This window comes from Anticarsia gemmatalis, chromosome Z, assembly GCF_050436995.1.
Source record: "Anticarsia gemmatalis isolate Benzon Research Colony breed Stoneville strain chromosome Z, ilAntGemm2 primary, whole genome shotgun sequence".
Classification (NCBI taxonomy): domain Eukaryota; kingdom Metazoa; phylum Arthropoda; class Insecta; order Lepidoptera; family Erebidae; genus Anticarsia; species Anticarsia gemmatalis.
Genome location: NC_134776.1, coordinates 8172436 through 8198555, shown reverse-complemented (window position 1 = coordinate 8198555; position 26120 = coordinate 8172436). Strand labels below are relative to the sequence as shown.

The 26120-nt window shown below is 35.2% G+C and overlaps 3 protein-coding genes across 10 annotated transcripts; 1 reads left to right on the top strand and 2 right to left on the bottom strand.

Annotated features, from left to right (window-relative positions):
* Positions 1 to 701: 701 nt before the first annotated feature.
* LOC142986580 (uncharacterized) lies at positions 702 to 13127 on the bottom strand. Of its 8 annotated transcripts, none has more exons than XM_076135089.1 (17): positions 12945 to 13127; positions 12184 to 12264; positions 10960 to 11077; positions 10689 to 10765; positions 10015 to 10202; positions 9686 to 9767; positions 8871 to 8997; positions 8380 to 8459; positions 7655 to 7729; positions 6809 to 6940; positions 6254 to 6339; positions 5850 to 6032; positions 5414 to 5480; positions 5107 to 5153; positions 4465 to 4646; positions 2811 to 3027; positions 702 to 2424 (listed from the first exon to the last, which is right to left on the bottom strand). In XM_076135089.1, exons 1-17 carry the CDS (start codon positions 12970 to 12972, stop codon positions 2329 to 2331), a joined length of 1866 nt encoding a protein of 621 aa, XP_075991204.1. In that variant the 5' UTR covers positions 12973 to 13127; the 3' UTR covers positions 702 to 2328. The 8 variants fall into 8 exon arrangements, 7 of the variants coding, with proteins under 7 accessions (XP_075991204.1, XP_075991205.1, XP_075991207.1 ...); XM_076135090.1 differs by having other exon boundaries at positions 6815 to 6940; XM_076135092.1 differs by having other exon boundaries at positions 6809 to 6928.
* A 1396-nt stretch (positions 13128 to 14523) lies between these two features.
* Cdc42 (Cell division cycle 42) lies at positions 14524 to 21675 on the bottom strand. Its single transcript, XM_076134349.1, has 5 exons — positions 21538 to 21675; positions 18759 to 19031; positions 18565 to 18674; positions 18051 to 18248; positions 14524 to 17581 (listed from the first exon to the last, which is right to left on the bottom strand). Exons 2-5 carry the CDS (start codon positions 18934 to 18936, stop codon positions 17492 to 17494), a joined length of 576 nt encoding a protein of 191 aa, XP_075990464.1. The 5' UTR covers positions 18937 to 19031; positions 21538 to 21675; the 3' UTR covers positions 14524 to 17491.
* A 550-nt stretch (positions 21676 to 22225) lies between these two features.
* On the top strand, positions 22226 to 25447 carry LOC142986574 (peroxiredoxin-6-like). Its single transcript, XM_076135085.1, has 5 exons — positions 22226 to 22536; positions 23125 to 23300; positions 23634 to 23835; positions 24959 to 25031; positions 25173 to 25447. The coding sequence occupies exons 1-5, from the start codon at positions 22451 to 22453 to the stop codon at positions 25305 to 25307; spliced, it is 672 nt and encodes a 223-aa protein (XP_075991200.1). The 5' UTR covers positions 22226 to 22450; the 3' UTR covers positions 25308 to 25447.
* Positions 25448 to 26120: the final 673 nt, after the last annotated feature.

Genomic DNA, 26120 nt, shown 5'->3' with positions numbered 1-26120 from the left:
GCATTTTGTCTTATTACAAAATAAGGAATATGCAAGTCCAAATAACCAAAGAAGATAACATCATTAGAGTATTGCGACAATTATGTTAATATTGTAAAAATAATCATGTCTTTTTACATATTTGTATTAACAACGAGGAAATTTCTGAACAAACGTATCTTCTTATAGTCTTCAAATTTCAAGAGAGCTTGGAAATCTATGAGATCTTGGGAATCTATGTATGAATTAGCACTAAAATTATTAATCTATTGTTATTTATGAATCTGTAAATATATTTAAAATAATAACTGTGTCATGCGAGCAAGTTAAACGTTATGTTCGTAAGCCTATCATATTAGTACGACTATCTAGAGTCTAGACAATTTATCTTAAGAATGGTTTCTTTATATTTAAGCTTTAGACTATAAATCAACTCTCGTTGTTGTTAATGTTAACTCTTGTACATAATACAATGTGTCTGTTTAATGTTATTAAATACTTAATTTATTATATCGATAAAATATTCGACTAAGTGTCTCATCACTAGAATAGTTATAATTACTGTGTATATTCGTCAAGTAACTAATACCGTCTAGTATCTTCTTTGTGCAACTGCATGCTCTAGACTATGACCACATTGCGTAGTACATTTTATTATCTCTATTTTGTCCGTCATTCGTTATTATTTTATAGGGCGATTAATAAAAAACAAACAATTAATGTATAACTCTTTATTGTCACATCATTTAAAAACTTCATACATTTCGCAATTTAATTATAGACGTAACAATTTAAATGCATTCATACACAAAACGCTATGGACCAGCCGTTCGACGCTTCTATCCTTTTACATAGTGAATGTATAATAACCTACTCTTTGTTCAGAACTAGGTCCTGACCGGCAGTGTCCTACAGAACGCTAAACAAACTAAAATCCCTCTGCAATAGTTTAAATTATTCTTCATTGAAATGAGTAAGGAAACGTATTTCTTTCGTAGTCCAATTTGCCGAAAAAACTAGCGACAGTCGCCACACATAAAGAATAAATGAAGACTAAGTAAAGGGTGAGATGTTAGCTATTTAAACTACGAAAAAAATGTCTTCGATAGTCACTTCAATGGACCAATAAATTAAAATACAGAAAGGTTAAAATAACTGTACTGAGACTAATCGGTGAATGTAAGTTTACAAACCCGCGTATGAGAAACAGGATTGTCATTTTACATATTTCATTGGGATGATTAGAATGTCAGACTATTGTTATTTCCAGTGTTGCCTACACTCAAAGATATTAACCCCCAAAACTAAAGTCCATAACCCCGGAATTCAACACAGTATAATGAAATAAAAACCTCTATAAATACAACTATAAGTAACTTCTTATAATACAAAATGATAGTATCTAGAGAAGAGGCGTAACGTTCTAACCTTTGAATATAAAAATATAGAATAAAAAAAGTCGAAGTGAAGATTGTATTAGGTTTTTTTTTGTAAAACCTTATCGTACAATCGGCTAAATCTCTATTTATTCTTTTGTACATTCTTAATTTAGGAGGATATCCCCTGAGTTGGGAACACTGGCTATTTTGGAAGACAGCAAAATGCAAGTAAGACGAAGAAACTTTCATAGTGATATTCACCCAGAATCAATATCCCAGCAACATTTAATTAAGGATTCACGACAATAATAAGGACGCGTGTTTTCGAATCTCGCATGTTAAGCGCAATCGAGCTTGCTTCAGTTTTGGGCAGAGTTGTGCAAACTCTGCACATGTGCACATGCCGCCCGCTCACCTAACACGACACACGACTTACGTAGCCATCGACCAGCATTCAGGCTGAACCAACGCGGCATACCTACAACGGTAGTTCTAATATTTAACTCCAATATTTCAATAACGCTACCATTAATAATTTGAAAATACCTACGTCACTAAATTAACAATGCATGTCAAAGTCTACACAAAATATTATGACAGAGAAATATTTAAAAGCAAATTGGGCAAGAAAACGTCACATTATCTAGCAATTATTTAACAGTAAAAATTTGCGAACAATCAAACAATACACTTAGGGTCACTTGAAATGAGTCATTATAAACGAACAGGACTCCTAAATAGTAAACGAAAATGTTAAAGGAATTCAATGTCATAGAACAGAGCAATACTTGGAGGTTACATTAACCGACGCGAAGGCATAGAGCATTAGGTGTTAGGACAATGGCTGTTTTTAATAGCGAGCTGGGCCTACAAATTTCCACTGAACTTAATGCAAATAACAATTAAACACAGCAAAGAATCGAAATATTCAGTGTTGGTGTGAAGCATTTCATTGTTGTGAGTGTCTTGTTTATAATGCGGAGTGGCGATAACCGTCGTCTGCAGTCGAGGCGGACGCGCGCAGCGGCTGCTCTACGTCCAGCGACGACCGGTAGTCCTGAACCACCTGCCCACATTCAACATCGTCATAAACTAGCCGGTGGCAACAATTGTCCAATATTAACAATATTACGGGACTAAGAAAATATGGTATAAAATTAGATAGGCGAAATCTAATTTTGGATCATTTGATACCATATTTATAATATTTCTCGTCCAAAAATTTGTTCTATGTTAAACTTTCAAATTGAAGATAACACTTCTCTGTTAATATTGCACAAATACCGTTACAATTTATTATTACTAAATTCTTTTTAAAGTAAAATCGGATTGCGCCTAAATATCCTAACAAATAACATAGGTAAGTAACTTAAGCATCGCTTGTCAAAAGAATGGGTCTTTGGAATGTTTGTACCCAATACTATAACATATTCATTATGATAGTTTACTCACCCTACGAATGTGTTGCTCCCGCGCGGCAAGCTCCTTCGATAGTTCTTCCTTGCGATGCTCCATTTCTGGTTCATAATTCCCTTCCTTTATACATTTGTTTATATTCTCGTATTCACGGTAAAGGCTGGCGAACTCTGCAAGATTTTGTTTTGCGTCTTGACTAGCACCGCGGCCCTTCGACGTGGCACCGTCAAAATCTTCGTGGTTGGTTGTAAGACTGCTTGAAAAAATTGTAACCATGTGAAAAATGTTTGCGAACACTAAGGCTTACTTTCTTCGGTGTTTTGTCGGTGACGTAGGTCCGTCGAGCGTACGAATATACAATGTAGAGCGATGCCAACGTGCGCGGCAGACTTTCCTATGTAAGGCTGATTTTAGTCTTACGCTGACGGCACGCGCACCGTAAGCGCTTATAGCCGAGATATATGACCTTCTAGGAAGCGTTTCTAAATGACGCTTAACTATCAGCGCGCGCAGTGGTCAGCGCTGATAGCTGCTTTCAGGGAGCGTTCCAGTGTCGAGCGGAGCGGACGTCGTCAACGCGTACAGTTCTTGGGATAGATAGTATAAAGCAGCAATAATAATACACTCCGCATTTTAGTCGTCGTCTGTAAAGTAAGGCGGTCAGTACGATACTGATACGCGCTGAGCTATGAGCGCTGACGGTGAGCGTGAGACTAAAATCAGCCTAACACGTGATGGTGCACTCAACCGACTTACGTAGCCTATTCAGCCAAGGAGGAAAGCAAGATTAAGTGTTTCAATATTCTCCTAGCCAATCGTCGAGTCTCGGTATTGTGTTAATTAGCCTCGTTTCTAACTTATGGCATTTTATAGTGTACAGGTATTTTGTAAGTTTGATTACGTTTAGCGGCTTCTGGAGCTTATTGTACACTCTGGTTACAATCCAGAATATATTTTTTCCCCGACCCGAGATTCGAACCCAAGATCTGCGAAGGGCAGTCGCCTGTCACAAAGCAACCACCAAAAACCTATGTATTATTAAATATACATATAACGAAAGGCATAGAAAACCAATTTACTGTTCCAGTTTTTATATTTTACTAGAACAGGCAGTCGCAAATTAATAGGAAAGACCATAAGGGCCATTTGTTAGCTGTTCTATATTCTCTATTCGTACCACTGAAAATCAGCTTAGTATAGCTGTGTCATAGTATAGCGATATCACTTTGCCTTTATTGATTGTTGACACCCGGGCGTCAATTTGCATCAGTTATAGATAAATAAAGCCTAATATAGTAAGTGAATTGACGTGCTACAGCAGGCGATGCGCTTTTTCATGAGCTTAAGTTGATACCTAGATGAAGGCGACTCAAAGTTATTCTTAACAGTTCACTGCAGACTTACACGGAACATTATTTTTTTCATTCTGTCAACCAACATTTTTTTATATTTTAAGCGGTCTACGGAAAACATGTACTGAATTGACTGATGGGTTATGTCTGTGTATGATGGGTCCTGATTATGCAGTATCCTCGCAGTAGTCACTGCAAAAAAAGAAAAAGAATTTCCTAATGATGGTTTTTCGAAACTGGACTTTTATTAGACGGAACCAGACAGTCCCTGCTACTGTAATATATGCTAAATGTGAAAACGTTTCGCGTGTAGGTGTATAACTGAGATGATAACTCACTTGTACATGGAAGTGTAGAAGTAGTGTGGGCGGCTGATGGCGCGTAGGAAGCGTGGTACCATGCCCTCGCCCTCGCGGTACAGTGAGAGCAGTCGGTTGTAGGACACGTAGTTGTGCGACGGCAACCGCAGTAACCGCTGGCCCACCCTGATTGCGTTGATCTCTCGGTGGTGCAGCGCAGGCTGAGCAGATAAAACGATATTTCATTTTTGATAGTATTGCTCGCACGCCAACTCATATAGGCAACCATATGCGTACAGATCAGTAGGGCGATTTACCACTATCCACTATCGACAAGTGTAAAAATCATCCGCGCAAATTTTGCAGCTGTAAAAAATAAAGGCACTGTACAAAACCGGGTAACAATTTTTTTATATACTTTTAGGTATTGTTTAACATGATTTTACTGACCAAAACCAAACGTCACGTGACACAAATTAATTTGATTACATGTTTAAGCACCACATGTAATCAAACCAAAATACTCTATCATATTAACCCAAATACTCAAAAGATTACCAGATGTCTTTCAACGCAGGTATGATAACTATTTACTTCAGTTCCAAAATATGGTATGTCACTATTAACATGATAACATATTTTAGTACTAAAGTATTTGTATAATTATATTATAACTCTTACCACGGCTGCAGCGCTATTCGAGCCATATGTCGGTACATGTCCCAATCCTGCAAATGAAATAGGTACAGTACTACAGTCATAATATGACAACAATTCGTAATTACATAAGTCTTCTCTTCTTCTGTGTGCAAAGATCCACTATTTTTAGAGATTTTTTTCTATCTCCAAATAATGTTATGAGTAATTAAAAATATAATTTGCTAAAGTATTTTTACGTCTTTTTTAAGATGGATAATCAGGCAAAAGTGAAAGAAGAAAGAAACCCTTTTAACAAGAATGATGTAAAACGCTACTATTATACACTCACCCATATGATGCGCTATCGTCAGCGGTATTCCAGATAGCGGTTGTTGAGTTTTAAGTCCGTTTAGGACCTGGAAATATTATATCTTTTTATTATTAATTTTAAATTAACAGTATCACAAGGCCAATATACTTAATTTTACTCAAGCCGTCGGTTTGCTTTGAATTGAGACAATACGACGAAAAACCATTCATAGGTACTTTCATGCCCCCTTATGTGAATAGTTATTAAGACATCTTATTCTAACCCATTTTAATTAAAATAATGTTTATAGCACAACAGCAACTACGTTAAAATGCCATTTTGTTAAAGCGACTTTCTGCGGAGGACTCCATTTTCACACGTTCTTCGACTTGAATTAGACTGCCTCTAAAGTCGTCAAGATAAATTCGGTAAAATATACGAAATTGTGACAATTTGAGTTGTTGAGTAGACTTACTTGTTGAATGTTAACGCCGATGTTGTGCGAAGGAGCTGTACTTTTGGACACCACGAAAGGTATTTGAGTGCGGTTAGAAGTATCGTAGTAGTACCGCACTCCAGCCTGCTTCATTTGCGACGCGACTGTAGGCAGCTCGTACCGACGGCTCCGGTATTTAATACGACGCGGGTGATGGATCTCCTGACAATTCAGTACATAATTACATACATACATATGATGAAAAGACACCTTCCTCCCGTAGGCAGAGACCAGAGAACGCCACTTAGTACGATCCTTACAAAGTTCCCTTGCTTTACACACATTTAAGTGACTTGTCATAAAAATCAGTATTACTTTTTTATAATTCTAGCTTGATTTCTAATGCGATGTCAAAAACATTAGTGCGTATTGAAAATGCTTACTTTTTTTGGTGGTGGCTGTTCAACAGTCAGTATATTTTCTAAGCGGCAGATGGCATGATTGTCGTCCCTACTGGCCGAACCTCGAGCTGTAATATATACGCATAACATGTACTCAAAAAATTATGACATTATTTATTTACAAACGCATTATTTGTTAGGCTTGTCAGCAAATGAAGTCCATGTCGTCTCTAGCGCTAAATCGTACAAATATCAGACAGACATTATAAGGCCGCGTACAGACATCGCAAGGGTCGCATAGTACAGACATAGGTAGGACGGTATACCTATTCTTACGTCCCGAACGTGCTATGTTCAGTTGAGCTCGTGGACAACCTCACACGGGCTTACTAGCTCAAAAGCTTAGCTAGTAGCTTAGTAGCTGCAAAGAAAAAAGACGTCCATATGGAACATACAGCTCGCTCTGAGGCGGCGATCGCAACAATGCTCGCGGCGAATGCTCACAGCGAACACGCTCGTCCACACATCACGAGGCATATACAGGACGGACCACTGGCGGCGCATGCCGGGCGTTGTTTGTACGCGTCTTAAAAGCACCTTTACGTTGTTTCCGAGGAGCCTCCGGGGGGTCAGTGTTCTGTCGCTGCAGCGGTGGCGAGGTCACGTAGCTCTTGTTGAACAGTTCCACCACCGGCCGCTCTTCCGCCTGGGTCGTTACTGTACAATCACCTTACAATATTAACAAATACATATTAACTGACATCATTATCCATCTTTCAGCATGTGTGTTTCTCAGTTGACAACTATCTTCCGACAACTTAGTAAAGAGGCTCGTGTGCCATGTACTAAATTCAGAATTAGAGCATCAAAGACCCACAGGCTTATCCTGACGGTGGCCTGTTTGGCAAAGCAACATTGTTTTGGAATTACACAGAGCTATTCAAAATAATCTAAATAAACCGTGCATTTCAAGGCTCTCCACTTAATTGTCGGTCTAAAATATAGTGCTCTTCAATTTGAATCATTGCAGATTTGACTTAACGTATTAATCACCGTTAATATAAGAAACAAAAACAATGTATAAGCAAGGCAAGATATTAGGCCTCAATAATTAATATTTTAAAAACGGTTTCGCTGTGACTGTCAAGCTATTCTTATCTTAAATTCAGTGCCAGCCAACAAAACCCTTAACAAAATTGGTTCCAGAGAGAAGGTCATTGATTCATTGAAATTAGGAGTTGCGAATTGCTTAATTATTAGAATGTCATAATAAGTCCTTCACTCTTAATGCAATTTTACTGAATACATTGGAATAACAGCTTCTCCTCGTTCTAGTATTTAGGCTGTGTTGATTGAAAATTATTCGAATAGTTGCGTTAAATATACATTTTTCTATCGTCATCCTGTAGGACTATTTGACCATAGTTGTAAAACTTCGCTAACCTGATGACGTTTGCTGAATCCTTCCTCGCGGTCGTGAAGGCGCTGAATGCTTTCGCCATGGATCAGGCGCTTCTCCTAAATACAAATTATTAAATTAATTATAAACTATACTTGTACTACTAGGCGCCCATAGCCAGTTGCGTTCACCGGTCGGTAAACGATCTGTGGGTGAAGCAACCGTTGGCGCGGTCATTTCATAGATGGGTGACCGCATAGTGGTATTTGAACTGGGCGTCTCCGTGCTTCGGAGGGCACGTAAAAAGTCGGTCCCGGTTGTTGTCGATTAAGATAACAGTCGTTAAGCCACGTCAGAGGCCTTCGGGCGGCTTGAACAACTTTGACACTAGGTTGACCACTAACCATACGATAAGAAAGAAAAGAAGACTACTTGTATTGTATCAGCATATTTACGTTACATGAAGTAGCAGAGTGGTATAAGTTGGTACCTCCCACAATGTGGTTGCAGGTTCGAACCCGAGGCAACACACTTTTCGAAGCTATGTGTGTATTAGAAACCAAGTAGAAGTAGTTAAGTAAAACATCGTAATGCAACCTTGCATGCCTGATAGTTCCTTAAAACCGTTCTCGAAGGTATGCAAAGTCCCCAACCCGCAATTGACCAGCGTGGTGGACTCAAGGCTTACCCTCATAATGGGAGAAGACCTTTGTACAATATAGTGGGACAGTAATGGGTTTGTACGAACTACAACAACAGATAGGTCTACCTTCCTTAGCTGGAACACCTCGGGGCAAGTGCTTCCGCCGGATCGATGCTTGTTTTATCTGCTGACAGCTCTCCGGTTTCCTGGATATCGTGAACACATTTAATGCCATATTTACAAAATTCACATTTGCTTGCAGTGAAACAGCAAAGAGTTATTTATTTAATACCGCTAGAAATAAAGACTTTCACTCAACTGTCTTACAAATAAAAAGTCAGAGCAAGCTGTGATTCATTGTACAGCGTTTTGTCACTTTTAACCAATTTCAAAACTGTATAATGAGTGAAAAAGACAAAACACTATCACTAACCCCTGGTTTCTAACACCTAGTTTATCTATTCAAACTGTCATGTGTTTATATGAGCCTAAACGCTATTGAATAGATAAACTACCGCTAAATGCGCCTCAGAAACCGGGTATAATCAGAGCTTACTCAGCAATCAATAAATTATTAGACAGTAAGACAGTAGAACTCAAGTAAAAAGGCGACTTACATATCCGATGGGCGATCGTACTCCTCGTAATAAGGATCAGTCAATACGTCCTGTCCGCAAGCCACCTCTATGGGACCCTCGGTCGTGATCTGAACGCCTTGGGCGCATACTCCTTGAAGATACGTACCTATAAAACACATAGATTAAAATGGAAATAAAGTTTAATCAAACAAAATTAAATAAGATAATTTATCGATTGGTTGTCAGTCGAAATGTTGGGATTAACGTTTTTAAAACCAATTTTCTAAACGTGTTATAATGGAAATAGATATATTACGTCAGGAATGCCTGAACAAAATTAAACCACCAAAACGAATTTGGCGAACAAGTATTTTTTAAGTTGGGCCTTTAGATGCAAACGGTTTTGTTGACACGACGAGAATTTAAATACAATGACGACTGAGAAGAGCGGCTGTGAGTTTCTTGCTAGCTCTTCTTATAAAGCTCTTCCCCAATTCCGAGTAGTTGTAACGACTATCATAAGTTACATTTGACTTAAATTGATAGATGATTTGATTCGATTTTGGTGGTTCGTTTTTTGTTGGAAAATCTACGGCATTAGTACCGCAAGTCGCAGAAGTATCAGTTTTAAAATTTCAGCACATTGTTGTAAGGACTTTCTGCACAGCAGAAGTGGTCAGTAGAAACACTTTAGTTGCGAGGTATGCACCAACATGTAGTGCGCACCGAGATCTCAAAATGTCCCTATATGTGGCGCGCCCATGGAGAAATGAGTTAAATATGCAACTACGAAGATAATCCAAATTAAGATTCAGCTGAGATTTTGGTCTCTACGTTAACTAAGCCTTATTTACTGTCACCGTCCGCCTGAGATCTATGCTGCCGCATCCTCTGCATTTTGGGGTACGGCTTGCGTTCCTCAATCGAGTGGTGACTCTGCAGAAACAATGCAATAAATTAGATACCTTCGGTGCATTTTTATAGCGCATAATCACTGTGAAATTGCAGCGAAAAGTGAGAGTAACTAACTCGTTTAGGCACTCATTAGGTAAACGACCATTTTGATATCTTCTCTTTAGGTAGATATTCTTTTATAAGGTTTTGAGCTAAGTTACTGACAATGACATTGTAACTGTTTGAAGTCCTTGGTCGATAATAATAGTCAACATAGGTTTTTACTCACAGGTATCTTAGATAGGCCAGATCTTTCCTGTCGCGGTTGCTTGAAGGCATTGTTGTAGCCCCGCACTTGTCCTATCATACGATGTTGTTCCACAGTGGCGGGGTCCAAATAGCCGCGTGTCGGATTCGGAGGGACCTCTAGCCTACGCAGCCGCGCAGCTTGCTGTGACACTTCTGTAATAAGCAAAACTGCCAGCCACAATTTTCCTAAGGTCAAGCTCAAATGAAAAATATCTCATCTTCCCGATTTGCCGAGTGCATCACTGCGATGTATTATTACACTTCAGCAAATAAAATACGAGGATAGACACTGTGTCACTGCCGCCGTGAACTCAGTCTTTTAACTAAATTGGAATTTACTGCTTCTCATGGGCGCGCCCGGTAAAGAAAACAAAATAAATCACTATACTTAGTTAAGTTTATGTTAACATAGCATGTCGAATTTGACTACATGACGAAATCTATACATCAAAGTCTTCAATCCGCCGTAAAGAGTCGACAACCTGTTATCAGGCTCTCCTTATTTCAAAACAGTAGTCAAGAGACTTGTAACAGTAGACTACCTTTTTAACGCGCATCGGCGCTGACAACAAGTCGTCGACATTTGTTTCGTTAGCGACGTACAACTGTCTGAAATACATAAGTACCTACAGATAATATTTTGACAAAACTTACTTTTCTTCGGCTGGGTGCGAACGGTTATTAACGGAACGTGATCAGGCGTTCGAGGCTGGTCCATAACTCTGGTCATGCTAAAAAATAAATATGCACATGTAGGCGACTTTTTATCCCTGTGTTCCCGAGAGATCGGGAATTACACGGGAATAAAGAGTTATAGAAAGGTTTCCACGCGGACGAAACCGTGGGCCCTCTAGTTTATAATAATGATTCTGCTGTTTCGCCAGAGAGCGTTATTGACAGACAAAACGGTTAAGGTTAAGATTACCTTCGTTTTTTAAGTTTTCTCTTTCTTTTTAATGATTTTATTAAGTCAATTTTCTCCTGGAGATCGTCGCATCTTGCTTCTGCTACAGCGAACTGGTCATCTACCTCCGGGATGGAAGCTACAAAATAACAAAACAACGTAAAGATTATCAAGTTTTAATTTAAAGACACCCTGTGAGATACTTACTTTAAGTTTATTGTTGTCTAGTTTCTCTCGCCCGTCGGTCCGCTGTGTTATACTGTTGTATAACACAGCGGGCCTAATATAAATTTTAAGAAAAGCTCTTTGTCAACCCTTAAATTTTTAGCTCCCTATTACCGTTCCGCAGTCAAACCCTTACAATGACTAAAGTACGGCCGCTGAGTTATTACCAATTTGACAGATTATTCTTTAAATTATATGATTTGGAATACCTCTTTAATATAAAACTTAATGTCAAAATATCAGAATTAAGTAATTTTCCAATAAACACTGTTTCAAAACTTAAAATAGTTTGTAAATAATGTGAAAACATTTATTTTTTGTTCTTTGGCGCGCTTGTACAAAGTTACATCGTGCGGATTCGTGCGTCTAGTTTTCATAGTGATGTGCTTAATAGTATTCGGTCCGAATTCATTGGAATAGATATGACTTTTATTTCAAGGAATATTGATAGAATATAGAAATAAGGAATATGGATATTTATTTTATTTCATCAAGGATACTCCACCTAATGAAGAACTTGTGTCTTTAACTATTATTGGTTTTGATTTTATTTAATTACACTCTATACTAGAATATTTAAAAACAAACTGTTCCAAAATGATATTAGGGTTACTGGTTCAGTCACTTCACTAGCATTGTCAATTTGTCATGTGTCAAATCGGTAATAACTCAGCGGCCGTACTATAGGCAGTAAGAAGATACTTAAAACTTCTAAACCACACACCAAACCCGTCGCCTTAAGCTGACAAGTCATCGACATACCTAAAATCTTTTGAAGTAAAGAGCCGCCGGCATCTGCCGTACTGTAGCTCGATTCTCCACTATTATCGACTACCGACAACCAACAAGCTATTGAAAAGCTTTAAGTACATGAAAATCTGCTTAGCGCCTTTACCGAGCTCTATAGGAACTGTTTTGGCAGTACGTTTTAAATGAAAAACTCTTGACATTACCGCCTTTAGAGAATTGCGCTACTGGTCTGCATGCGGGATTAATGCGTAGACTGTTTTGAACATTTACCATTCATCTCCAGCCTGCGTTCAGAGCGTGTACCCTCCACCACGACTCCAGCCAGACTGCTGGAGCTCCTGTGACGCTTATCTGTACAACCATCGACAATTTATCTAACAACTGTTACTGGCATTTTTAATAAGTGACTTAAGACAATACGAAACTGCCCTATAGCTCGATTCTCCATCAATATAGACTATCGACAACCGCTACCTATCGAGAAATTTTGTATGAAATCTGATCAGCACCTCTAACGAGCGTCGTGGGAACTATTTTGGCAGTACATTTCAAATGTCGAACTTGCTATACTCGACTGTACCGACTGAAGATAATCGTGCTATCTATTGTTTCGCATGTCTTTGCCGTAGTATTCAGCCATTGCAGATATTGTCTTAATGAATTAAGTTATTGTTATAGAGAGTTTTGTTTAAGTTTAAGGATTTTATCATTCTACTTTTGTTTATGGCGTGAATTAACCATAAAAGGATATATTGCCATCAGTTTCACCTACAGTCTTTATTGCTTTCGTTTAACGAGCTTGAACAAAGTTTTTACCCCGTTTTTGAGTAGGCAACGGCATCCGTTTTACTCTCAAACGGTTATATTATATTGCGGACAATCAGTTAAGACAAGAATGCTACTATAGACAAGACAGGTATCGAACCCGAACTACAACCATATCGACTTTCACTGGTAAATACCCAATCGTCTGGCTATCTCGTAAGGAGTTATTCAAGTATGTTCAAGGAGTAAATGTCGTATGAACGTACCTTTAGTTATCTTTAAACCGTCGCCCATATTAACTTGAAATTTTCATAGCACCCTACTTGAAAGTTTTGTGCTGATTTTAAAATAAACTGAACGACTAATTAATATATATAAAAAGGGTCTTAGGATAGTAAAAGCACTAAAAAATCATTACGTCAAAGTTGTCAAAATAATATCAACCCCAGAACAAGAATACATTCAAATCTATGAGCATATGATGCGCTTCATTTTGTAACTGGCAGGTTTTTTATAGCAAACATAAATATGTTCAGTATCAAAGAGGATTGACTATAACAAATATTTTATATTGAAGAAATAATTCATATTTAAATCGCAAAGTTTCCGATACCTACTCAATTGCTGAAGTTAGAAAAATCACCTGCCATGTACCTATGTGTCTTGTGAGTTTGTAGGAGTGAGTAATTCGCCATTTACGCCCTCCCAACCGAAGGACATTTTTGCTCCTGTCTGTGTATTGTGCACATTCATACGTCTGCAATTGCCAGTCCTTTGTTTAAGCCCTGTGACATTGTGTTATAATAAAAAAATATTTATTGTTAGTTAGGTACGTAAGCATGAAACTCTAGAACAATTTTCTATATTTTCGTGGGCACGAGGAAGGTTTTTATGTAGGAACACGAATTATATATAAAGAAGTAAAAGCAATTGTCAATGTACACGTGAAATAAACTAAGGCCGTAAATTGAGACCCTTCGTACACGAGGCTACGCAAGTCTCCGATACTCAATTACTTCGTAGTAATTGTGTGACAACTCATGAATAATCTGATTCCATAGGAAGCGAGGCATTCATCGTCTCATATCAATCACATAAATATTCGTTCTGAAATTTTCTTCTTTACCTGATATTTTTCATTTAGAACCTGCAACACGCGGCACATAATATATAAAGAATGATTAGGTGAGCAATGGAACTTCTAATACTAATGGCCTCGCTGTGGCGGTATTAGCTTCATTCAGGTATCTTATGTGCTATTATTTATATGGCCCAACCAAAGCGAATTGTTAATAATTTTTGAGTGGTCAATAGCAGTTTACACGAGTAAAATCAAAAAACAGCATCCCGTCTTAGTATCATAAGTCTAAGCAACTTGTTATTTTTGCCATGAATCATTATGAAAAAGTTATTCGTGCCAACTATTACAATATTCTTAGGTTCTCTGTGAGATTAACTTTAATATCTCACAACAATACAGGCAGGTAAATATCGGCGTCATGCGATTTATGTCTATAGAGACGAACGAACTGCAGCATATCGAGCGAAATCCGGTAGAATTCGCGACCATTGCACCAGATATATACTGTTTTCTAGTCTATCCTTGGCTTTAGGTAAATAGGTATATTTATTTCAACTTGTTTCCCAATTTGAACCATTATAAAGAAGAAAAAAAACGAAATCTTGAATGCATATTATAATATGTAGATTGTTGTCTCATGTTTTAATGAAGTTGTGTTTGTGTAAGATTGTGGTGTTCGTGATAAGCGACTTTTGATGCTGAATGGACCCATAATTAACTTTTCTTATGACTACTTGTAGGCTCGAGGGCTAAATAAAAGTATATTTCAATCTCATTATATATTTATTCCATATACACCTATAACTACATCTTGACACAAAGAACATATAACTGCACTGATAATGCATAATCATACAAAACAACGCTCTTGTTATTACAAAGAACGCAAAATAAATATTAATTCAGAAAAATTGTTACCATTTCCAATGCGTAAAAAAGTACACAGTAGCTAATATTATAAGTTACAGCTAATGTTGGTATAGATGATCACGACAAGAGTTCCTGACACGCACACAGTTACAATGAAACGAATAAATATATATATTATCCTATAGGCAAAAAAGATCATGGAAGAATTTGGAAGAACATGGATATGCTAATACTTTTACATATCAGTGGACGTTAACTCCCTGTTCCTCCTACGGTTCAGATTCTAGCTTGGTTCTGTAAAGTAACTTATATCACTGATACCAGCATCAGCTATAACATACATACAAATGTACTATTAATTTCGAGTAAATGTATATTTGCCATAAGTTAATATATATTATAGCCCCAAAGTCAATATTAAGATGTTCTATAATTATATTTATCGTTATTTGCACCCTTTACAAATCTGTGTGCACATCGTGCATATTTTCCATAGCTATTATAGTAATTATTTTAAAGAAAGGCATCTGGTACTTGTAGTGTAGTCTAGCATCTGTTTAGAATATGTATTTAGTTCACACAATGTGTATGTGCGTATGGTTACCACGGTGACACAGTCACATTTCTAAGCGCACACTTATTGATTCCACCGTCGATCATTTCGACATTCCCAATATTTGTTTTTAATAAATGCAAATATATCATGGAATGAATCATTTGTATTATCAGTCCAATAAATGACTTAATGATCAACTGAAACTACATTGTGTTCAATCCTACCATAATTATGCGTCGGTTTTGTATTTTGGATTATCATTCGTCATGCATTACACCTCACATTCAACATAGGCTATAACGAAGCCGCTTACAATCATAGGATCTCCGGAATTTAAGACATTCCGAAATTAACCTTGGTGATGATAGCAAATTATATTAATAATTTTAAATATTTTTATAATATAATTATAAATAAGACAATTAAAGCTAAATATGTTACGTGATGTATTGGTAGCAAAGTTACATAAATCATTATTATAATACAATTAAATAAAATTACTGAATACAAAAAATAATGCATTTGGATTTAGAACTATACAATCCCACAAACATCATTGTCCCAACCAGGAGTTGTTCTCGTTATTTATATAACACTAGCCTACTTCACGGTGAATTCACCATCAGTCTCTCAGTTTCCTGGAGCGTGTTATACAATACGTCACGTGCCTAACTCGTGTCAACTAGCTCGAAGCAGGAACTAAATAATTGATCGTCTTTATTCACGTGTCGTATTATAAAAACTCTGCAACGCGGAACCTTATAAAGTTGGCATGTTTATTTAGACTTCTTTTGTGAATTGAGGACAACTCTAATATTTGTTTGTATTTAAAAACATAGTAATGTGGTTCACTCGAATAAAGCTGTTAGGGATAAAGTAGTCATGACTGGACTATAAAGTCTTAATCATTCCGACGACATAGGTCCTGAGTCACAATTTGAGAACAGTCAGACTTCAGAGAGCTTCTGTAGGACACTGCTAATACCGCAGTTCTAAGAACTCACTGGGCCATCCTCCAAATTGCATTGTGATCTGACATGCATGTTTAACATGGCTATGTTCTTATGATAATCGACTCTCGTGTACCATGAAAGAATGACCACAAAATATAATCTAGATTGATCTGGAAGCTCATACTTTCAGTAATTGCATTGTACAATAAGTGTACATGAGTATGCATTCTAATGAAAATGTTAGACACGGGGCTGTATGGTCTTATTGTTGAAAGATAATCGTCAAGACAAACCCGCAGCATAATTTAAATAGTAAATATTAAAAATATTAAATTATACTCTGTAAACATCACATCACATCGCGGTTTGAAATCACGAGGCTCTAAGGAGTACTAATCGCCGGTATTTAGAATATTATGCTAATTATAGTCGATTGGTGTTCAGAAGTTCTGAAACATTATATATCCCAAACTTATATGTTAAATAAACTACTATAGAACACATTGAAATAATATAACACACAGATGTGGACGGCTGCCCATCGGGACAGGCGTTGCATTCATTAAAATACAATTACGATTTTAATAAAAGTCAGTATGTTACCAAGTAATACTTATAAAAAATACAAAGTTCGCACTGTGCTTAGCAAATATTGTGCATGAAGTTGCTTCATCGATTCCAGCTTACACAGCATAGGCAAATTCGTTATCCGATCATTATATTAACCATACAAATACAAGGTTATGGTTAACATTTTATATCAGTCATACAATTGAATGGTCGTTTTATATAAAATAAAATATATATATTTGCCTGCGAACTCGCACGCCTATACTTTTATTATCCCAATCCTTCAGACAGACTAGGTGTGTTTAACTGTCTATCCTCAATTTTGAAATAAGACCACTAAAGAACAAACTTTTCCCACCAAAATCGTTAATTTAAATTAAAATGTTTACTTGGAATCTTTTGATTCAATACTTAATTTTAAAAAAGGTGGTTTCATATAATAAAAATATTATACTTTGATGCCATTATCGTCCCTAAATTTCGAATAAAAAAAGCGTAAACAGTTTAGCTTCAGCTTTTAGAATCCATACAAAGATCCAATATCATTAGAAATAGACATTGCTCCTGGAGAGTATTAATAATATTATGAAATACAACGCATTATGATTATAGGTACCAATGACATAATAATCATCATAAATAAAAAATAATTGATTACTTGTTCGAATGTCGGTTTCGTTATTAATAATATTATATGGTAAAATACTAAAATGTCGCGTTATGTGGCCGGGAGTGGTGAGGGCGCACGACGCACTGGTGGGCGAGGCGTCACACCCCAACACATTACAACAGCACGCATTTCTTTTTCCTGGCGGGTTCTGGAGGCTCCAGCGCTGCTAATATGGCCTCATCGAATACATTCTTCAATCCTTTCTGGAAAATGTTTTAAAGACCATTTATACATCTAGTAGCTAACTAGTCTAGATACTTGACCTAACACACATTCACAGACAATGATGTTTGAATTGTAGAACTCTCATAATATTAATATCTTCACACAAGAGGTTATGGTAACAGGTAGTGCAATGGTACCTGTTTATATTAGTAGTAAGATACTTTGTTTTAAGAATCAGTCCCACATACAGACAATAGAAAGGGGCTGATTATTATTATACAACTGCAACATGTTTTATTTTTACATTGCATATACATTCATATTTTGATTTACTTTCTGTCACCGTTGCTAAAGGAAGTAGGTATATCTCACTGGAAACTGATCAAGAGCTATCACCATATATTATACAATATGGTTCACGGATGTCCCAGTCGGTTCAAGCCTAGGTCACAAGATAAATGATTTTAGCCTTATAAAGAATGTAATATATTAAATATTGGTACAAACCTGTGTGAGGGCAGAGCACTCAACGTATTTTACAGCCTTGAGTTCTTTTGCCAACTTCTCTCCTTGTTCTGGCGAAACTGGTTTTTGCTTTATCTTAGCTAGCTTCTCCATCGTCGCCGAGTCATCTCGCAAGTCTATCTGGGTGCCCACGAGCAGGAATGGTGTCTTTTGTTGATGATGAGTAATTTCTGGCACCCACTGAAAATTTCGTATGATTGTTTAGAGAGAGATAAATTGCTTGTTTTTCTTGGATATCTAGAGTTGTATTTCGTTGTATTAGTCTATGGTTTAATTGTTTCTAGAAAGAAAAGAACTATGTAAAATATGTTACAAGGGACTTTCAATAATTTTGTGCAAGATGACGTTTTTTTTCAGCAATCATTCAATTCAAGCTATGTATGTCAATGACATGCATTAATTTTTCCTCAATATGGATGTTTAGTACTTATTCAATTTCATACAATAAACATTCAATAGCTGAAAAGTATCATTTATAATTAATAAATAGACTTACTTTTTCCTTGACGTTTTCAAATGAACTGGGACTTACAACACTGAAGCAAACAAGGAAAACATCCGTCTGTGGATAACTAAGTGGTCGCAACCTGTCGTAATCCTCCTGACCTGTCGACAACAAATTATGTAAACAATTTTATCTTACAAGTTACCCACACAATTAATTAAAATAAATAAATATAGTTTATTTACCTGCAGTATCAAAGAGTCCCAAGGTGTATGGTTCCCCTCCTATCATGACAGTGACGGCATAGTTATCGAACACGGTGGGCACGTACTCCGACGGAAACTTGTTTGTTGTGTAGCTGATGAGCAGGCACGTTTTACCGACCGCGCCGTCACCCACCACAACACATTTAATTGTCTGCATGTTGTTTTATATTTGGTAACTTCACAACTGTTTATATTTAATCTTACTCGCTTTTTCCTACGTACAGGGGCGATTCTCTGACCATAGCAAAGGACCTGTAACAATATACAAAATATTATGTTTAAACAATATCTTAAGTGCATACCACTTGTCAAGGTATGAATGGTATTGATTATAGGTGACAAATATGCAGATAATATCTAGCAGAAACATAGCCCAGCTAATTATTGAACATTCGCACAAGTATATCATAATCACGCCAGCCAAAACAAGTGAAAATTACAATTGAGTTATTCAATTATTGTTTCATTATAAATAGAAAAATCACAATAAAACCCAAATGATGAGTTGTATTATTTCAAGAGATTACTAATATTGTTTACAGTAATCATATGATTTATGTTTTACACCTATTATATCTATGCATGCATATTTTTATGAGTCATAAAACCATGTAGATTGACGTTGAACTAAAAGGAAATCATATCAGATGTGTCAATTTGTACTGTGTAATATAAACCATTGTATAATTTACATTGTTAAAATTGAGTTTCAGAAGAAATTACTTAGGAAGTAACATTAGTAGTGTTTCTGCTTATCTCTCAGTAAATATGAGTTGTAGTTAGTAAACCATACCACAATGTTATCACCACATTTAGGAAAGGCATTCATGAGTAATTAGTGAAGAGATATTAAACATTTTGTATACAGTTACTAGATTATCTATAGATGCTAATAAGTGTCATGACATGATCTTTAAATGGTGACCAATCACAAAAAATATTTTGTTTTTATTGGACTTTAGTTAAAGTTTAATGTTTTTTCTATATTAATCAATGTTATAGACCATGAAGGTCACAGATATAGAATGACAGATCATTGAAAAACAATGATATAAGTTTCACAAATACATAATCAAAGGCTACCATATGTTATGCCTTTTAACAAATGGAGGATTTAAATTCCAGAAAGTCCAGAATATTCAACTAAAAGCAACCACTTCACTTGATAATACCTCAATAATATGACAATATTAAAGAAAACAAAAAAGAATAATTATGCATTTTAAAATAGTTTATTTATGAACTAATACTTTTGGAAAACAGTTGTAAGATTGTTTATTCTTTTTTTATTAGTCTATGGTTGATAAGGAGAGTATCCTTTGATAGTGCATTTAATTGTAACTACATAATATATTAAATAAATCTATTATACTCCCACAACTTTATCTATGGGGAATAAAAAGTAGGCTAAATATGGTTTATAAACTATTTACACATATAATATATAATAATATAATATAAATGAACAATTAATTGTAATAGATTTTTTATGACTAAATAAACAATTTAGACACTCAAAAAAAAAATATATAATAAATATAAATGAATATCTGTTAGAACTCTAACAAAAGATTTTGGGGATATATTATTATATAGCACTATAATCTTAAGGACATTTAATTACTTCTGAAGGCAGTTTAGAGATACTATAACTTAACATTGATAATGTGCACATCTGGTGATTCAATGTCAACCGTGACTAACTCAAGTATGAAAGCAAATATTTATAATAATATTAGTGTGTTAATTATGTATAACTTTTCATTCTATCTCAATAGTTACTCAATGAAACAAGTTATTGAGAATATTTATCCATTAATTGTATGATGAACCTAATAAGTGCCATATGTTAGTACAGTCTACAATAGAATTCATTCAGTAGTCAGTTCATTCGCATGTTGTATGCAAAACAATGCACATTCGCTCAGGCCAGGTTTTCTACTTATATATTAGTAACAATAATGAATGATATCATTGCCTAATAACAATAAGAGACATTGTTAGTATGGGAATGGCAAACATTCATGTGATCATCATGACCAATGATTGCCTTATATTATTAAATATACACCACCATATTATTGTACCAGAAGGTTACTTCACACTAATCATCTGAACTCCCCTTTACATGTATGTACCCAGTAGTATGACATGTAGTTACCATGGTATTTTACAATGTAAAACAGTCTGTACAAGATAATAATCAAAATACAATGGATACACAAACATTCATGATAATTATTTGGCCACTGACTAAACTAAGTGGGCGTCAAAAATATAGGTGAACTACTCGCAAAGCAAATAAAATACAGGCTGCCACTTTTGAAATAGAACTACATTCTACATTAAGAGGGCAATGACCCTAAAACGGGTCATGTAAATAATACATGATGGTAATTTTACAAGCTGCTGAAAACAAAGACATCTCTCTAGATGCATCGACGACGCGATAGGAGAGTGTCTATGTGCCGCTACTCATCGACATGCCTTCCTGTTCATTTCCGCTGAGACTTGTTCCACATAAATATATGTAAACACGCCTACACAAATATGTACAACCCAAACCAATTGATCAGAGACTTCATGGACATAATTAATTTACGTACCAGAGCAAATATTCCCAATATTGATAAGTATTTTTTACATAATCACGTCACAATAGCTTTGACGTCCATTTTGTGTAGAGTTCGATTACAAGTAACTAATGTTATCTTGTATTTAAGTACATATTAGTACAAATATCTTGAAATTTACTCACCTTAGAAAGATGTTATCAATATAAATCACGAATTTCAATAATAACACGTTGTAAATATGCTGGAAATTACAAAACTGTACGTTGCGGGTTGAGTCATTGACGGTGACGCCATTGATTGAATAGGTACTTTGTAGTGATGTGCCTCTATTTGATTCGATGAAAGCTTTGCAGAAGAAAATATTGTCATAGTCGAGTATGAATAATTTTATAGTTTTTAAAAAAACAATTTACTTATCAAGTTTACAATATTATGTAAAGACCATTTATTTCCATTCATTTAATACTTTCGTAAAGTATCAAATAAACACATAGGTACATATAATGAATTTTCTTAGCTAATCTATTATATTGTATCTGCTTTTGTTTGTAATCTATTTCTATGTACATTTGTATGCCGGTTTTTTTACTTATTTTTACTGCTACTGTTACTATTTTTACCGTTTAATAATTTGTCATTAAAGAGTGGCACCTGCTGGCACCAGTTTATCTTCTAATCAAAAGAAGGTATCTATGTCAGATTTACTGTAAAGATTGTACAAGTGATTGAAATAATTCTACTACATTTAATTATAATATCTATTTTTTAAAACAGTAGTACCTACTAATAGGTGTACTAATTTAGTGCAAACTAACGAAGACGTCCCTATTGTACTGTAAACATAGACAATCACTATATCTGTCATCTATACTCATTCGTTCGTATCACACGCTGGCTGAAAATACAGTTGTTACATACTGGCGGGAAATAAAAAGAAAATTTAAATTCAAAGAATATTGTTTTTAGCCTTGTGCTGATTGTTATTGCGAATTTGTCTTTGCAGATTCACGATAAATTCAACTGAATTTCAGTCAATATAAATTCAAGGTTAAATACTGTAACAGTACTGTGTTGTAAAGAAATATAACCTGTAAAATGTTGTATTTGGGTGATGTTTTTCCTAATTTTACCGCTAATACAACTGCTGGCGAAATAGACTTTCATGAGTGGCTTGGAGACTCGTAAGTTTATTTTATAAATATTGTACCGGCGTGATTTAACATCTCCCTGGGGGCACATAATATTGATGTTGTAGGTAATGTTTTTTGTAGTTGTTGGGGGTAATATGTTTGTTATGGATTAAATAAATATGATTCAAAACTTAAAATTTTGACAAATCTAAAATGTATTTTGTCAAAATGTTTCTCACTTTGTAATTTAGCAATTATGCTCAATATGTTAATACTTTTCTGCATTGAAGACAAGTTAAGTTAATAACTTATTGCTAAACTACCTATACCCATTACTTTTTTTGTATCTGGCTATGGTAAAGGTCTCATTAACTTAGTTTAATTGAAAGACCAGTAATGATTGTTACTGTGATAACAGGCAACAGGGCATTTTTCAGGAAAAGCTTATACCTATGTAGATCTTGTCAACTGTTGTAAATAAGTTTCTAAAGGGGGGCTGAAGTGTTATTTCTGAGCTGCATTATCAACAAATTCTTAGTAACTGGTTTGTTACCTATATTAGATGCAGATGATCAAAATTATTTGTTCTCTTATTTACTGATATTATTCAATGCTAAATTATAAAAATAATTGTTCCAGTTGGGGTATTCTGTTCTCCCATCCATCTGACTTCACTCCTGTCTGTACAACTGAGTTGGCAAGAGTTCTCACCTTATTGCCGGAATTCAATAAGCGTAACACCAAAGTGATTGGATTGTCCTGTGATTCCCTAACTTCTCATGAACAATGGAGCAAAGACATACAGTGTTATGCAGGTACAGATTAATTGTATGTTAGTGGGTAAATAAGCATGGCTGACACAGGTAGGTATATAGGCATTAACTAACTAGCATTTTATGATAATATCTATGAGACAGGATGTGGATAGAGATTTGTTTATGAATTAAGCTTCATTGTGCAATAACTGTTATAATATCACAAGAATAAGTAACAGTGTGACATCTAAATACTGGAAGCTATTATCAGAAAATGCATAATGTATAATCTTCTTGATTATGTGCCCATATTCCCTGATCTTGTAACATACAGTTGTGTATACAGGGAATTGCACCTTAAAGATAGTTAAAAGTATCCACTCATTGTTCTAGGATGCAATGAGGATGAGAAGTTTCCATATCCAATCATTGAGGATAAGGAGCTGAAGTTGGCACTGAAGCTAGGCATGGTGGACAAGGATGAATTGGACAACAAAGGCATGCCACTCTCTGCCCGTGCTGTTTTTATTATAGACCCTCTCAAAAAATTCAGACTGCAACTGCTGTATCCTGCGACTACTGGCAGAAATTTTACGTAAGTTATCATTATGCAATATCTTTGTATATTTTTGAAGTATTTGTTTAAAAGAATGTTTAGTAGAGCATTATTCATCAAAAGAATGATCTTCTTCTAAAGGATTCTTGTATAAGTCTTTGATAGCTGTTAATGTCTATAATGAATTGATAATATTATATTAGCACTGGAAACAATGGTCTTTGTTTGCTCAAAATGTTGACAAAATGACTTGTACTTCTTGAAAGTATATTATACAAGATATGTGTTTAAGAACACTTGATATAATATAATTATTTTGAATGCTAACACTGTTCATGTATTTTTTTAACTTGAATCATTTACTGTTAATTTGTTTTATTTTTTGTGAAGTTTAGGTACTATGTAGACTTTAATTATGACATGAAATATCCATATTTGACTAATATTTTATTAAAAAAATGTTGAAATGGTTATTGTAGGTGTTTGTATTCCATTTATACATAAGAATGATCCAAGAAAATGCTTTTTTAGCATAACAAAAAGATAAACATGTTCGGAACCTGCTGTGAGCAGAATAGTTACTTTTTATTATGCTGAGTTAGGAAAAGCCGAGGTCCCCCCACTGTCAGTCAGTATTACTTGTTTCCTGTCTCACGACAATTGAGACTTGGAAATATAAAACAGTCTGCTTCTACCGCTGTTGAATATTATTGTTCAAATAAATGTAAACCTTTAACAGTCTCTTAAAGTGAGTGATGTTTGATCCATGCTAATTCAAACAAATTTTGTTCAGTAATTGTGGGTTTCAAACATAAAATATCCATATTAATACCTTAATAATGTCTAGATAATAATAAAAAGAAATGAGTAAATAACTATTCATTTAAAGTAGTTTTAAAAAGAACTTTTATGTTAAACATATTTTTTAAAGTTAATTTAAATACATCAGCAATGAAGGGTGAAAATAGAAACTTGTATAGAAGATTTACTGATAATTATTGTGATGATTTCTAGTAAACAATAATTATCTCGGTTATTTCGATCAAAGGTGATTACATTTATTAATATCTAATGCTTTATCACCTTAACTAACACTTTGTTAGTTAGATCTTAGGTTCACTCACAGTTACTAAACAAAATTATTGTTGGTGTATTGTTTCAGTGAGATTCTTCGTGTTTTGGACTCCTTGCAGCTGACTGACACAGCTAAGGTGGCCACACCTGTGGATTGGAAGGTGCGTTTCTTATCTAAAGAAAGTACTTTTGTACTTTAATTAATATTCTGGTTGTTGGTTTGCATTTAGTCCTACATTGTCTTGGTAACATTGTTGTGCATTGTATCATATGATATTTGTAACTATTGTTATTACTCTTAGATGGGAGACGACTGTATGGTGCTGCCCACAGTTCCAGAGGATCAAATCTCTAAAGTGTTCCCGCAGGGAGTTGAAGTGATAACTCTGCCCTCCGGGAAGAATTACTTGCGAAAGACTGCATGCCCAAAGAAGTAATTTGTCATGATGTATAGAGTGTGATTAAATATTAGTTATATGGAGTACCTACCTATATTTTGTACTAAACAAATTAACTGCAATGCTGGCATTATGTATGATAAAATTGTTAAAGTTATAATAAATATTTTTGTTATTAATATTCTCTTTCAAATTACTTTCTTACCTTTCCATCTAACCCAAGGATAAAGTTAAGTGATTGATTCAAAATTGACCAATTCTCTTTCTAGCTTTATGTACTTATGTTCCCTCTTTAATCTGCATACTGAATTACATACTAATCATGATTAATTAGCCAACCTGAACAGTGTTCAAGGCTCATCATGTTTGGAAGCTATTCTCTGGGCTCCGGACCAAAACCCTGTTTATCTAGTACTAGCAGTTACTTGTTCTACTACTAAACACAAAAGTTGGTGAGGACGAGTGTAAAGTTTGGACTGTAAATAGCTTGTGTTGCATCAAGCAATTTAACTATAGGGGTGAAATGATTTAAGGACGGGCTTTAAATTTTATTTCTTTATTGAATAATTTTCTTATAACTAGTTACTTCTATATAATGTTTTTCTATATAATCATTATATATATGTATATATAAATATCAATTAAATTGATTTCTAATGCTATTTAATAAATAATATTTATGATGACACAGACATGATAATACAGATAAAGTTATATAGAACATCAACATCTTTTATGTAATGGTAAAGGTACACGATTTAAAACAGGTACTTTATAAGGTAACTAAGTAGTTTAAACGGCACAGCTTATTTAACTTGTGAATATTTCTACTACAACAGAGTGATCGGTTAT